We start from the raw sequence: 14,388 nt of genomic DNA, 5'->3' as shown, positions 1-14,388 counted from the left end.
GCTGTTTCCAATATGTAAGGATGCCTTTCGGGTTAAAAGGCGCTCAAGCGGCATTTCAGAGGGCAATAGACAGAATATTACATCCCCACAGGAAGTATGCAGCGGCATACCTTGACGATATTGTCATATTTAGTCAAGATTGGGAGAGTCACCTAGGGAAAGTACAGGGTGTACTAGATTTCCTTAGAAGGGCTGGGTTTACAATTAACCCCCAAAAATGTGCCATTGGAATGGAGGAAGTCAAATACCTCGGCTACATAGTGGGAAGGGGATTGATCAAACCTCAAATCAACAAAGTGGAAGCCATACAAGATTGGCCCTGTCCGTTAAAAAAGCAAGTGAGAGCATTCTTGGGGATAGTGGGATATTACAGGTGCTTTGTTCCTAATTTTGCCACAATAGCAGCCCCCTTAACAGAGCTAACCAAAGGAAAACAGTCAGTGATGGCTCAGTGGTCATCAGAGGCAGAACAGGCTTTCCAAACCCTAAAACGTATGCTGTGTCAGCAGCCCGTTTTGGTAGCACCAGATTTCACAAAAGAATTTATAGTGCAGACTGATGCATCAGATGTAGGACTAGGGGCAGTCATGTCGCAGGAAGTGAATAGAGAAGAGCATCCAGTGATGTTTTTAAGCCGGAAACTGTCTCCCTCTGAGAAACGTTATGCCATCATTGAGAAAGAGGGATTAGCTGTAAAGTGGGAGCTGGACTCACTGAAGTATTATCTCCTAGGGAGGAAATTTAAGTTAGTATCTGACCATGCCCCCTTGAAATGGTTGAGTAAGAGAAAAGGTAACAATGCAAGAATTACAAGGTGGTTTTTGGCCTTACAGGAGTTTGAGTTTGATGTAGAACATAGGCCAGGAAAACTACATGGCAATGCAGATGCCCTTTCAAGGGTCCATTGTTCAGTGGCAGTTGGTGCCCAGCCCCCCGGCTTGGGGCAGAGAGGGGAGGGTATGTAGCAGGGTGAGAGGAGAAGTCAGGGATGTAAGATATGTGTCGCAGAGGTTGCTTAACTCGGTGATGTAGGCCTCGCATCCTCTCTCCAGCACAGGTTTTCACCTGAACCAGGGAACCAAGTGGAGCTCAGGCACCTGCTAGATATAAAATGAGTCAGTCTACAGAGTAGGGTGTGTGTGTGTGTCTCTGTCTGTCTGTCTGTCTGTGAGCGAGCTTCAGACATGTGCACTGTGAAAGACTAAAACAGGAGTTTGACTTCCCAGGAGGCTGATGAGATCCCTGTCCCTGCTACTACTGACTATAGGAAGCTACTCACAAGTCTACTAAGAGGTTGCTACCAAGCAGGCTCCACTTCAAGCTGGTAAAAGCTGCATGAAAAAGAACTACCACTGTGATATTGTTTATTGCTATGGACTAGTACTTTCTGCATTGAACTTCAAGGACTTTTGATTTCTTCCCCTTTTACTGGGATACCAGCTGTTTATGTTATAACCTCTCGTGTGAATAAACAAACACAAACGGACTTTAGTCGTTTGCCTGGTGTTTAAACCCCCTGGAGCGTCACAATATACACATGCATGTGCACGCACGCACACACACTAATCTGGCTCCGCAATGTTACTAGGAGAGCAGCCACCTCTGTCTCCATACTTCCATGTTCTTTCCACATAAATACTTATGCCGATCCTCCGTTTTTGTCTTCATGTTTTGCAAAATACAAAAAGGTGTCATACATTGACAAAAAAATTAAGTTTTGACCACTGGAACACAAAAGGAGAAATAATTTATTAGTTCTTAAGGGTGTGTTCATACATAGCGGAGATGAGGCAGATTTGCTATTGTGGAAAATTCCACTGCAAAATCTGCAACATTTCCGCAAGAGAAAGTCACAATCCACACCATCTCTGCGAATTTTCAAACTCAGCTGCATATCCGTATGTCACTGGCGCATCCTCTGACCAGTGGTGTGGCGTGTGAACGTATCCTTAGGCTAAAATTAGTTATGTCACTAATTGGTTAAAAATGCACTTAACCCCTTGAGTGGCACGCCCGGAAAATTTCCGTGACGAGCTCCACTGCTCATAGCAACATAGCCCGGAAGATTTCCGGGCTATGTATCACTATGGGAGCTGCAGAGCACAATGCCACAAGCTGTGACAGTGTGCTCTGCCTGCACAGACCCACACAGAGCAGTGCAAGGGCTTTGAAAAACCAGCAGAAGATATTGCCGACATGTCGGCAATGTCCTGCTTTGTTTACAGGTTGCCATAGAGACCATCGGCTTGTCAGAAGCAAGCCGATGGTCTCTGTGGCAGGGAGAACTGGTTGTTAGCTGTCAGAGGACAGCTAGGTACTAGCTCTTACAGCAGAGATCAGAGAAAACCTCCGATCTCTGCTGTGTTAACCCTTTACATGCTGCAGTCTATGTGACTGCAGCATGTAAAGGGCTGTCACTGCAGCATGTAAAGGGCTGTCACCATTGGACCCCCGGAATGTGGTCAGGGGTCCTAATGGGTCCCTGTGGAAGTCCCCTAAAGGGACAAAAAAAAAACAAAATTTAAAAAAAATTTAAAAAAAAAAAAGTTAAAAAATTATTTAAAAAATTAAAAAAACACTTGTCTCCCTTTACTTTGTAAAAAATCAAAAATACAATCACACATGTGGTATCCGTGTGCGTCGTAATGACCCAGAGAAGGAAGTTAATACATTATTTAACCCCTTAATGACATGGCCCCTTTTTTTCTTTTTTCCCCATTTCTTTTTTTCCTCCCCCCTGTTTAAAAAATCACAACTTGTCCCGCAAAAAACAAGCCCTCATATGGCCATGTCAATGGAAAAATGAAAAAGTTATGGCTCTTGAGACGCAACTGCAAAACTAGTTGAAATTCAATGATTAGACCATTTTAAAAAACCTGCCCTGGTGGGCACGACAGGGTGGTAGGAAACCTGCCACTCAAGGGGTTAAAGGGGTTGTCCCGCGCCGAAACGGGTTTTTTTTTTTTTTTCAACCCCCCCCCCCCCCCCCCGTTCGGCGCGAGACAACCCCGATGCAGGGGTTAAAAAAGAACACCGGAGAGCGCTTACCTGAATCCCCGCGCTCCGGTGACTTCTTACTTACCTGATGAAGATGGCCGCGGGGATCTTCTACTCTGTGGACCGCAGGGCTTCTGTGCGGTCCATTGCCGATTCCAGCCTCCTGATTGGCTGGAATCGGCACGTGACGGGGCGGAGCTACACGGAGCCCCATTGAGAAAAGAAGAAGACCCGGACTGCGCAAGCGTGGCTAATTTGGCCATTAGACGCCGAAAATTAGTCGGCTCCATGGGAACGAGGACGCTAGCAACGGAGCAGGTAAGTGAAAAACTTCTTATAACTTCTGTATGGCTCATAATTAATGCACAATGTACATTACAAAGTGCATTAATATGGCCATACAGAAGTGTATAGACCCACTTGCTGCCGCGGGACAACCCCTTTAAGGCAGCTTTCACATGGGCTAAAAAAATTTGCAACAGCGCTACAAAATGCACGTTTGTGAAACCCATACTTTCCAATGGTTTCCTTCCCATTAGCGATATTTTCACTGATGTGATGATGCTAATAAATTTTAAAAGACACAGCATGCTCTCTTTCTGCGATGTGCTTTTTTTTGTAGCCCATGTTCCGTATGGACCCTCCTTCTTTATCGCATTGCATAGCATGAACGTGCAATTTTCATGCGACACATTTGTCATAAAAACTTTTATTAACCTTCTTGGGGGGGGGGGGAATAAAAAAAAAATAGAGGGTAGCAACAACGTGGTGCGAGATTTTTCACAAGAAAAAGCATCACTGATGCTACAAAATCACTTGTACATGACTGCAATATTTTTTCATCAACAACTTTTTGCTCTATTGCACAAAACTGAATTCTTCATGCTGGATTTCACATCTAGATTTCAACTAAGATTACACTGGGGAACAAAATTGTTGTTTCATCCATAAAAACACTTGTTCTTACTCAAATTATTGAATGTGCTGATCTCAAATCTGAAATTAGTTTTTCTCTGTAAACTACAGTTTTTTTGCAATTCAAGATTTAGGTTTTCATCTTAACCCTTTCCAATCCACTGGTTGACCTCTGAAGACATTATGATTTAAGGCTGTACAGCACCGATGTTGGAAGACATCTGTCGGGGTTCTCTTACTGTATATTGCCAGCCTCTATGCTGTTGAAGCCTATCCAACGTGACACCTCATGCAGTACTGGCTTTAGCCAGCAGATAGCACCATTGTATAATGGTAGAAAAAAAGTAAGCCCCCTAGGAAAACCAGGATACAAATTGGATTGGAAAGGGTTAATGTAAAATTTTCAACATTTAGTTTAACATAATGAAGTAGAATGTCTTCTTGGGCATCATCCTGCTAAGAATATAATAATTTATATAATACAGTAATTACACTAAAACAAATGATTGCATCAGAATTTGTCTACAATTTTAAAATAAAACAAATTAAAAACACTTATTTGAAGCATAAAATTTGCGCAAAACTCATTTAAATTCTATTCAGGCAAGGATTTGGGTTTGTGTCCTCAGCAAGTACACATGCAAGAGCTAATCTCATTTGATGCTCCAGCAGTAGTTTGCCATCCTATTCCTGTCCAATTGCCCCTGATAACGCTCTTTCATCGTCTTCAGATCTTGATGAAAGCGTTCTCCCTGCTCATCACTAACAACGTCAAAGTTTTCGAGAAACTTATCAAGGTGACTGTTCAGGAAGTGAATCTAAACGCTCATGTTACATTCAATGTCACGGAAAACAAACAGCATCCTTTGAACCAGAAGTTCAGAGTTTTCTGCTTTTTTGTTACCAAGGAAGTGCCACAAAAGACAGACATGCTGCTTTCTCCTCCTTATTCATCTTCCTGCCAAATTCTTCATCATGTATGAGGGTTCAAATTTGAGGTCCATCGAACACACCTGCTTTTATCTTCTCGAAAGACAAGGCAGGAAAAGCAGAAACAATATGTTGAAAGCACTCACTTTCTCTATTCAAAGCCTTAACAAACTGCTTCATTAAGCCAAGTTTGATGTGAAGAGGGGGAAAATGATCCTGTATCGACTAAGGCCTCCCTCACACAGGCGTTTTTGTACAGCGTTCAGCGCTGCGTTTTCAGCACTGCGCTAAATATTGTACAACACTCCCATTCATTTCAATGGGCCTGCTCATACAAAGCTGCAAATGCTGTGTTTCCAATGCTGTATTTCTATTCTTGGCCATTTTCAGGTGTGTCTCCCATCTAAATGAATGGGCTACGTTTTCAGCACTGCTGAAAACGCGGCACAATTTTGTACAGCGTTTTTATAGCGGTAAATGCAGGTTGCTATGCAAGCAAGTCTGAAAAAAGTTTCCAGCTTCCTTGGCTATGTTTTAAGCTGTGTTAAAAACGCAGCCGAAACGCTGTCGAAACACATGCCAACACTGCTGAAAATGCAGTAAATGCAGAATTGAAAAACACTTGACTGAGGGAGGCCTAACTATAGGTTAATTCACAATATTTTACATCCCTACTTACAGAGCTTCACATTTCGGCCACTCTTTCTGTGTCCAGTGTTTCTCCTGAGCTCGGCTGTCCCACAAACACAGAAAGCAAGGATACTTTGTGAATCCTCTCTGTTGTCAAAGGAGGAAATTTCCCATTTTAAGATCCACACAAATGATCCAGTTATGCTTCTGATACTTCAGTAAGTCGAGAACAATTTTTAAGCCATTATAAACTTCTCACAGATGAACTGATTGAAAAATTGGAACCGCTGCATAAACATTCCCATTGTGTAAGAGAACACATCTCAGACTCTGTTTTGAGCTAAGAAATAGCCGCCATTTTTGTTGGATTGTAAGTGGTAACACCTAACTGGCTGAGAAGACGACTGATATCTTGACAGTAAACAAAGTGTTTGTCTTCGGAAAAGAAGTTCATAAAAAATTTGTTCACGCTTCCTGAAATGGGATAATTTAGCTGACCGGTTAAGTACATCCTCTTGAGGACTGGAGGCTAATAACTCAGCTGCTTTCTTTGATGAGCCCAAATCCCTTACCAAATCATTCAATTCCAGTTGGCTAAACTGCTGAGGGGTTAATGACTACTTGGCATCAGAAGATCCTTCAGATTCTACAACCATTTCCTCAAGCATCTTATCAAAATCCCCTTGATCACCATGTTCACTTTCTTCGTCCATAGAGGAGACAAAACTATTGAAAACTGGAACCAGGGGTGTCTCAGAGTGTGGGATAGGTTGTATGGCTGAAGGAATATTAGGATATGTGATCATATGCAGTTTTTTCTTGCTGATGCCCTATGTATTGGTCAAGCAGAAATAACAGTGATTGCTGTGGTCCTTAGATTCACGCCACACTATGTCAATACCAAAAGGCATGTCTTCACGTTTTTCTTTTGCCCAGTCACAAAGCATTTCCTCACAATTATGACACACTATATATAGAGCCCAATTCTTGTCTTGATCGTAAAGGGGAACTTGAAAATAGGTAATATATGCACACGTCACAAATGATGAAATAGTGCGCCTTTGACATTGAAATGTGTAGCAGCCACATATATAACAGAAGGTGTCAGAACTATTCTTACATTTACACCTACTAAAAGAAGCCATGATTCAATCTAAAACAACAACAAAAAAATAACGGTGTTTTTATCAGATAATAATTTTTTACATTTAAAAACCACAATTATGTAAAAGTGATGTAGTTATATTCAATCTAAGCGTCGTTGCCCTTTAACTCCAATTTAAAAACCAATAAGTGCCATTAACTGTAACAAAAAGAAATTAGTATTGCATGGAAACTAGAACATGCTCAAAAAAAAAAAAAGATTTCAGATTTGGAATCAGTGATGCAGAAAAATAGAAATAGTTCTAAAACCTCATGCAATAGAAGATGAAAAAAAAATTGCTCCAGTGTTATTTAGTAAAGGGCTTGCTTGGTATGTTGCTGGTGTTGGTTGCTACTTTACCTTTCCTGCTCCACTTTCCCCAGTAACAATTATAGATTGGTTCACAGGATAAATCAGATTTTGGACATTTCGATAAGCTTCTTCTGCAACAGTAAAGATGTGCGGTTTACAGTTCTGAAAAAAAACCAGGAATATTTAATGGTTCAAAAGTAGAAATTTAAAGCAAAACGTTTTAGCTAAATGCAATATAAATGTAGTATTACAGCAGCATTAAATGCAACTCCGAACAGCAGCTAACCGTTACACTTCCCTCCGGCTGCACGGACAGATGCACCATCCACAGCAGCTGACTGCATGGATACACTTCCTGCCGGGTGCACGGATAGATAGACCATGAACAGCAGCTGACCCCACAGATATACTTCCCCTTGGGTGTACAAAAATACTTCCCGACAGCTGCACGGACAGATACTCCATGAACAGCAGCTGACCCCACGGATACACTTCCCGCCACCTACACGGGCAACTATTCCATGAACAGCAGCTGATCGCAGGAATACACTTCGACGGCTGCACAGACACAAACCATGAACAGCAGCTACCCGCACGGATACACTTCCCTCCAGCTGCATAGACAGATAGACCATAAACAGCAGCTGACCACACAGACAGATACACTTCCCCCCGGGGTCACGGGCAGGTACATCATGAACAGTATCTGACCGCACAGATACACTTCCCACCGGCTGCATGGACAGATCACCATTTAGGCTAGGGTCACACAGGGCGGATTTTCGTCGGAAATCTTGGGGTTTGGCCGCAGCAAAAACCGCAAGATTTCCGCCGGGAGAACCGCCGCGGTTTAAGCCGCGGCGGCTTTGAAGCGGCCCGGCCGCGCTGCGGCCGGCGCTCCCATAGAGGAGAGCGCGGCCGCAGCGAAGAATGGACATGCTGCTTCTTTTGAAACCGCGGCTGCAGCGGCCGCGGCTGCAGCGGCCGCAGCTTCAACCGGATTTACCGCAGTGGATTAGCCGTCCCGTGTGGACGAGATTTCTGAGAAATCTCATCCACATGGCTGGCTAATCCCGGGATTAGCGGCCGCGGGCGGTTTTGCCGTGGGCGGATCTGCTGCGGCAAAACCGCGGCAAATCCGCCCTGTGTGACCCTAGCCTAAGGCCTCCTACCCACTTGCGCTTTATCGCAGCATTTTTTTTAAACGCGATTGCCAATGGGACTTTCTAATGTTAAAAACGCATCACACAAAAATCGCAAAGCACAAACTCGCGATGTGTTTTTAACATAAGAAAGTCCCACTGACATTTGCGTTAAAAAACCGCAGCAATATCGCATTAAAAAAAAAAGGAAGTGGGAAGTAGTCCTAAAGGAATGACCATTACTTGAATGCAAGGAAGAGCCAATGAGGGAACAGCAGTCACCACCAACAACAGAATGACACTAATTACAGCACATCCCTGAGGCTGCATTCCCACGAACGTTTATCGGCTCGGTTTTCACGCCGAGCTGATAAAGGTCCTCTTCATCTGCAGTGGGGGATGGAAGAGCCAGGAGCAGGAACTGAGCTCCCACCCCCTCTCTGCCTCCTGTCCGCCCCTCTGCACTATTTGCAATGAAAGGAGGCGGGGCGGGGCTAAATTCTGAGAATTAGCCCCGCCCCGCCTCTCCCCAGCCGATATACGTTCGTCTGAATGCAGCCTGAAATCTAATAGTTGTTCTGATAGGACGGATCACAGCTTTGATTTAAGCCAACCCTCTGGATTCATTAAGTCTTCTTCTACCTCACCTCTCGCTGGTGATTTCACCCTTTCTACACCAATTACTTGGCAAGTTGATGTGTCCACCTTGTGTCCCTCCTGACAATGCTTGGAAACTGCTGATGCATTAACTTCATGCACCTGCGTGAGTTAGCGCCAGATGGCTAGGATTTTGGTTGTTGATGTAAGTGTGCGCTGTGATTAAGTAACAGTGCGAAGAGTTGTTACCTTTGTATCCATTATTTACTGCCAAAATAAAATAGACTTCCTGAATTTTACCACGTACTCTGGTCTGGATATGGGTTTCTGAAGTGTGGTGGACCACCTAGGTGGAGGAAAGGTGACAATCCTGCAAGGTGACTAATCACCTGCTGCTACAATGGTTATTGGTGAAAAGATGCTGTAAGTGAGGACATAAAGTGTGTAAAGTGTGTGGCATGAAGTAAAGACTGACACTTCTTCATCCTGCAGTGATGGGGAGACACATAAAATAACATCTTACAGTAATTGTAATACCATATTTGTTGTTTATCACATGAGGGATATGTAAGATACAATATCTGGGGGCACAGCATGTCCCCTGCAGGGTCGGACATCAGAGAGTGTTCACACTGCAGTTAATGCATCAGCAGTTTCCAAGCATTGTCAGAAGGGGCACAAGGGAGACACATAAGCCCTTACTGACCACCATAAAAAGGTGTATGGGCGTTCGTTAAGGGGTTAAAGGGAATCTGTCACCACACTTAGGCTTCTTTCACACATACATTCACAAAACATGGCATTCGAAAGCGCGACCTTTTACTGCAATTTTGAGCTGCGTTTTTGAATTCAAGTGAAACAGTGCTGCAATGAAGGCTTCTGTTGCTAGTTTATTCTGAGAGGGCAACAAATTTGGTGACAGATCTCCTTCCAGCACTGAACTGGTTAACACATTTCCATGTATAAATGTCAAATATGAGTCATATTTCCAGTTACCTGAGGATGAGTTGCAGCGTGATACTCCTTCATCACCTCAAAGCTGTATAATTTAGTAACTAGCTGAAATGGATTAACTGCAACTACAGTGCATCCAGCATTTGTGTAGAAAATATCTGCTGAGTATCTTGCTTGAAGACACTTCAAAACTACAACGAAACAGATTACCGTGAACGTGAAAAGATCACAATGAGAAAGAATATAATACACATCAATCGTTCAAAGTCGCACAGCATGTTACTGATAAATACGAGGTATTGATTAATATTTTGGCCATGCTGCACTACATGTACCATGTGGCCTGACACCCTGTACCTGCTTCTTTTTGCAAGAATAGTACTTGAATAGTACTATTGGATCTAGATAAGAATAGTCCCCTCTTAAACTCCTCTATCAATTTTTCCATCACCACATCGTCAGGCAGAGAGTTCCACAGTCTCACTGCTCTTACTGTAAAGAACCCCCTTCTATGTTGGCGATGAAACATTCTTTCCTCTAACCGTAGAGGATGTCCTCTTGTTACCGTCGCAGTCCTGGGAATAAACAGGTCACGGGAGAGATCCTTGTATTGTCCCCTAATGTATTTATGCACATCTATTTGGTTGCACCTTAGCCATCTTTTTTCCAGGGTGAATAATCCCAATTTTGATAGTCTCCCTGGGTATTCCAGTATTCTCATCCCGTTTATTAATTTAGTTGCCTTTCTTTGAAGCCCCTCAAGCACTGCAACATCTTTCCTGAGCACCGGTGTCCAGAACTGTACACAGTATTCCATGTGGGGCCTGATAGTGGAAGAATCATGTTCTTGTCCCTCACCCCTATACCTCTTTTAATGCACCCCAAGACTTTATTTGCTTTTGCTGCAGCTCACTGGCATTGATTGCTCCAGTTAAGTCTACAGTCAACTAGTACCCCCAGGTCTTTTTCCAACTCACTTTTCCCTAGCAGTACCCCATTTAGTGAATATTGGTGACATCCGTTTCTCCTGCCCATGTGCATAACCTTACATTTATCAACATTGAACTTCATTTGCCATTTTTCTACCCAAGCCCCCAGCTTATCGATGACCTTTTGTAGCCGCACATTGTCCTCCGTTGTATTAATTACTTTGTATAATTTTTTTTCGTCTGCAAATATTGATATTTTACTGTGCATTTTTTTCCTTTTCACCCCACCTAAAAGTTTTTAAAAATTTTCCAATATATTATATGATGCATTAAATAGTACGAAAAAATACAACTCGTCATGCAAAAAACAAGTCCTCATACTGCTCTGTCGATGTAAGACAAAGTTATAGCTATGGAAAGCCAAAGGATGCAAAAATAAAAGCACCATAAATGGCTGGTACTTAACCCCTTACCAATATAGGACGTACAGTTAAGTCCTACAGCGTCGAGGTATGTGTGAAGAGAGATCACGTGGCGATCTCCCTCCATACAAGCGTGCGCCAGCTGTTTCTTACAGCCAGCACTCGCCCGCAACAGCTCTGATAAGCCGCGCCGCTCATCAGAGCGGTTAACTCTTTAAATGCCGCTATCAATTCTGACAGCGATTAGATCGCAGGGAGTCATGTGGGTGTCATGGCAGCTGGGGGCCTTGTGAAAGGCCGCAAGGCTGCCATGGCAGGATGCCTCTCAAGCCATCCCTGTGGGTGGCTTGATAGAATGCCTGCACGATCGCAGTATGATGTAATTACTATGGCATTACAGCATACTACAGGAGCAATCAAAGCATCACAAGCTGCTGTCCCCTCTTGGGACTAAGGAAAAAAGGAAAAATAAAATTAATATAAAGTTTTACTTATTATTAAAAAAAAGTAATAATTGTTTAAAAAAAACAAAACAAAAACTTTTTGCCATGTTTTAAATAAAACAATCTAAATAATAAAACAAAAATACATATTTGTTATCGCTGCATCTGTAACAATCCCATTTATCAAAGTAATGCATTATTTACCCCGGTGAATGTCAGAAGAAAAGAAAATAAAGAACACCAGAAATGCGCTTTTTTGGTCACCGTGTCTCCAAGAAAAAATGCATTAAAAAGCTATCAAAACGGTACCAACGCAAATTGAGCCTTTGCAAAACTATGTTGATGGAAAACTAAAAAAGTTATATATGTAAGTAGATGGCGGCAGAAAATGATCTTAAAAAATTGAATATCTTTGAAAAAAAATAAAAGTAGTACATAAAAAAAAAAAAATAACCTATATAAGTTTGGTATCGTAATCGTACCGACCATAGATTAAAGTGGTCATGTCCTTTTGCTGCAGTTTATGCACAGTAGAAACAAGACTTTCATTTTACTCCACATAGAATTTCTTTAAAGTTTTTCAGTACATTGTATGGTACATTATATGGTACATTAAATAGTACGATTGAAAAGTACAACTTGTCCCACAAAAAACAACCCACAGGCAGCAACATCGATGAATAAATCCAAGAGTTATGATTTTTTAAAGGGGGGGAGGGAGGAAAAAACGAAAATGGAAAAAAGGGCCATGTCCTTAAGGGGTTAAAAGATAGGTCATCAATATGACTGACTGGGGTCCGTCGCACTGGACCCAATTGATCAGCTGATTGCAGTGATGTCAGTGGGCGCACAATTACACAGAGATCGGAGCGGAAGTCTCTGCTCCGACCTCTCTGTAGTGGCCGGCGCTTGTAACTGCAAGCGTGGCTCTCTTCGAGATCAACGCGTGCCGTGTCTGCATTTACAAACACTGACCACTTCACTGAGGTTGGAGTAGAGACTTCCACTGCTTCCGCTCCAACCTATGCGTATTTGCAGCACTGTCTGCGGGGACACAATCAGCTGATCAGTCAGGGTCCTGAGTGAGGGACCATGTCCTATCCTGAGGATTGATCATCAATAGTATTCTCACTCACCTCCTCTTCAGCGGAAAAAACAAGCCGACAGTCCAACTGGTACTTATGAACATACTGTACAATGATACAAAGTGTCGGCTCTTACGTGTTAAAAAACTTTATTCTTTAAAACAGCTGGCATAGGGCTTTACAGATGATGCATTTCAACTGATACAGTGGTCTTGATTACATCACAAAGAAGGCAGACCTCTTCATCGTCAGTCTTCATGTACCATTTAGATTCAGGAAACATTGGGAGGCTGGACTCTCCCGTTACTCCACTGAAGAGGGCGAACAGAGGGGAATTAACTGCCCTGTTGCCTCCGAAGAAAAGCAGGCACGTTCAAGCATTAGCCTAAACACTGTCCACCAGCCATAGTGCCTCCTCCTTCTACTCACCGGAGCACTCCCTTCCTAGTTAAAGGCAGGCGAGAGCTGGGGGGTGGGCACTGCTGGCACCATGGCGCATTCCGCCGATGGACACCTGGGTTTGTGGGGCCTTTCCTTAGAATAGATTAGTATTTTACTCACGGGACTTTCCACATACCACTAGGGTAAGTAATTGTCCAGATCGAGAGTGAGCCCCTGTCCTACTGGTCGCTACCCACCACTATTCCCTTAGGCAGGCACAGGGTGAGTGCTTCCCAGGCCTGAAACTTGAGATCTGCAGCTGTGCTCTCAAGGTCAGACAATGTTGGTGGGGATGGTATTGGTGCCGCACTCTGGTGTCCTGACTGCCGAGTGGTTCATTCCCCTTACCTCTACCATGGCTCCCCTCTGTCTTTGGACGCCTGGATTTTCAGGGCCCATTTGCTGTGTAGTGGTAGAGACCCATTCTGTATGTCCAACTGGGCACCCAGTCTTGCTGCGCTGGAGAGGCTGCATATTCCCAGGAGCGCAGCAGAGGCAGACGGCAGCCGAGTTCCCGCAATGCGCTTGCACCTGGAAAAGGTTTGTGCTGACGGAACATCTGACAGTTCTAACTTCAAAAGATGGCTTTTGAGTGATCATTTTTGCTTAAACTACTACTTGGTACTAATGCCTATTAGTACAAATTAGTAGCGTGTGAGCCGCTAGGAACTGTATTCAGAGAAGAGACAACCCACTGTTCTCTGAATAAATTCCCCTTGTTCTGTCACAGGGCTGACAGCTGAGATAATGTAATCTGCGCTCCCCGGGTAGAACACAGTGTGCAGTCCTTCTTATCAGCTGCTCTGCCAAAAGATAGATTTCATGCTGAACTGAAATTCATCGTTTAGCAGAAAAGTGAAAGATGGGCACTTTTACACACAATTATCGCTCAAAACATGGCTTTTGAGCGAATTTTGAGCGATAATCGGTGTCTAAATAGGCCTTTAGGCCCTAGCTTCAGGTCTTCCAATGGCCACTCCCATGGATTGTGGTTAGCTCTCCAGTGCACTGGAAGGAGGGTCTCTACTTCTCATTTTACCAATGTTCAGCACACCTGTTTTTAAAGTGCACTTGTTGCTCCCAGCATCACTCTCACAATGGCCTACTCCCACTTCCTGCTCTTTGGTGTTATCCTCAGCTTGGTGTGCTGGCATTTGTGGCGTCACATAGGAAGATTTGGGACAACTAGGATCAACTTAGAACCCAGCAGCTGCTTTTGCTCCACAGAGTGAATCCACTTTGGGTAAGCTCTGCCTCAAGTCCAGCTCTCCTCCTTGTAACCCCTCCTGCAGTACCGTTACTGTTTGCGGCTTTGGTTTAGCGATATGTCTGACAGCAGAGCAGAAGACTCTAGGCAGGGGTCAGTCAGAGTCACATACTATGCGTGCTCTCACTGTAAAACAAAGTTTACATGTGGACAGTTGGAACCATCTTGTCCTAACTGTAT

General features: G+C 43.5%; 1 protein-coding gene across 2 annotated transcripts in view; it reads right to left on the bottom strand.

The window, feature by feature from the left end:
- The window catches only part of MYO19 (myosin XIX), a 343,753-nt gene that overhangs the window by 301,075 nt on the left and 28,290 nt on the right, over positions 1-14,388 (bottom strand). For both annotated transcript variants that reach the window (XR_010786633.1, XM_066578554.1), the window contains exons 3-4: positions 9,664-9,812; positions 6,977-7,090 (exon numbers count right to left, since the gene is read on the bottom strand). Coding sequence is in view for 1 of the 2 variants with exons in the window: in XM_066578554.1 (XP_066434651.1) it covers positions 6,977-7,090; positions 9,664-9,812 (263 nt within the window). In the remaining variant the exon portion in view is untranslated. The remainder of the gene's footprint in view (positions 1-6,976; positions 7,091-9,663; positions 9,813-14,388) is intronic.

The sequence above is a fragment of the Eleutherodactylus coqui genome, chromosome 1 (genome assembly GCF_035609145.1).
Source record: "Eleutherodactylus coqui strain aEleCoq1 chromosome 1, aEleCoq1.hap1, whole genome shotgun sequence".
Classification (NCBI taxonomy): domain Eukaryota; kingdom Metazoa; phylum Chordata; class Amphibia; order Anura; family Eleutherodactylidae; genus Eleutherodactylus; species Eleutherodactylus coqui.
The sequence above is the reverse complement of the archived record's forward strand: the minus strand, read 5'-3'. Positions and strand labels throughout refer to the sequence as shown.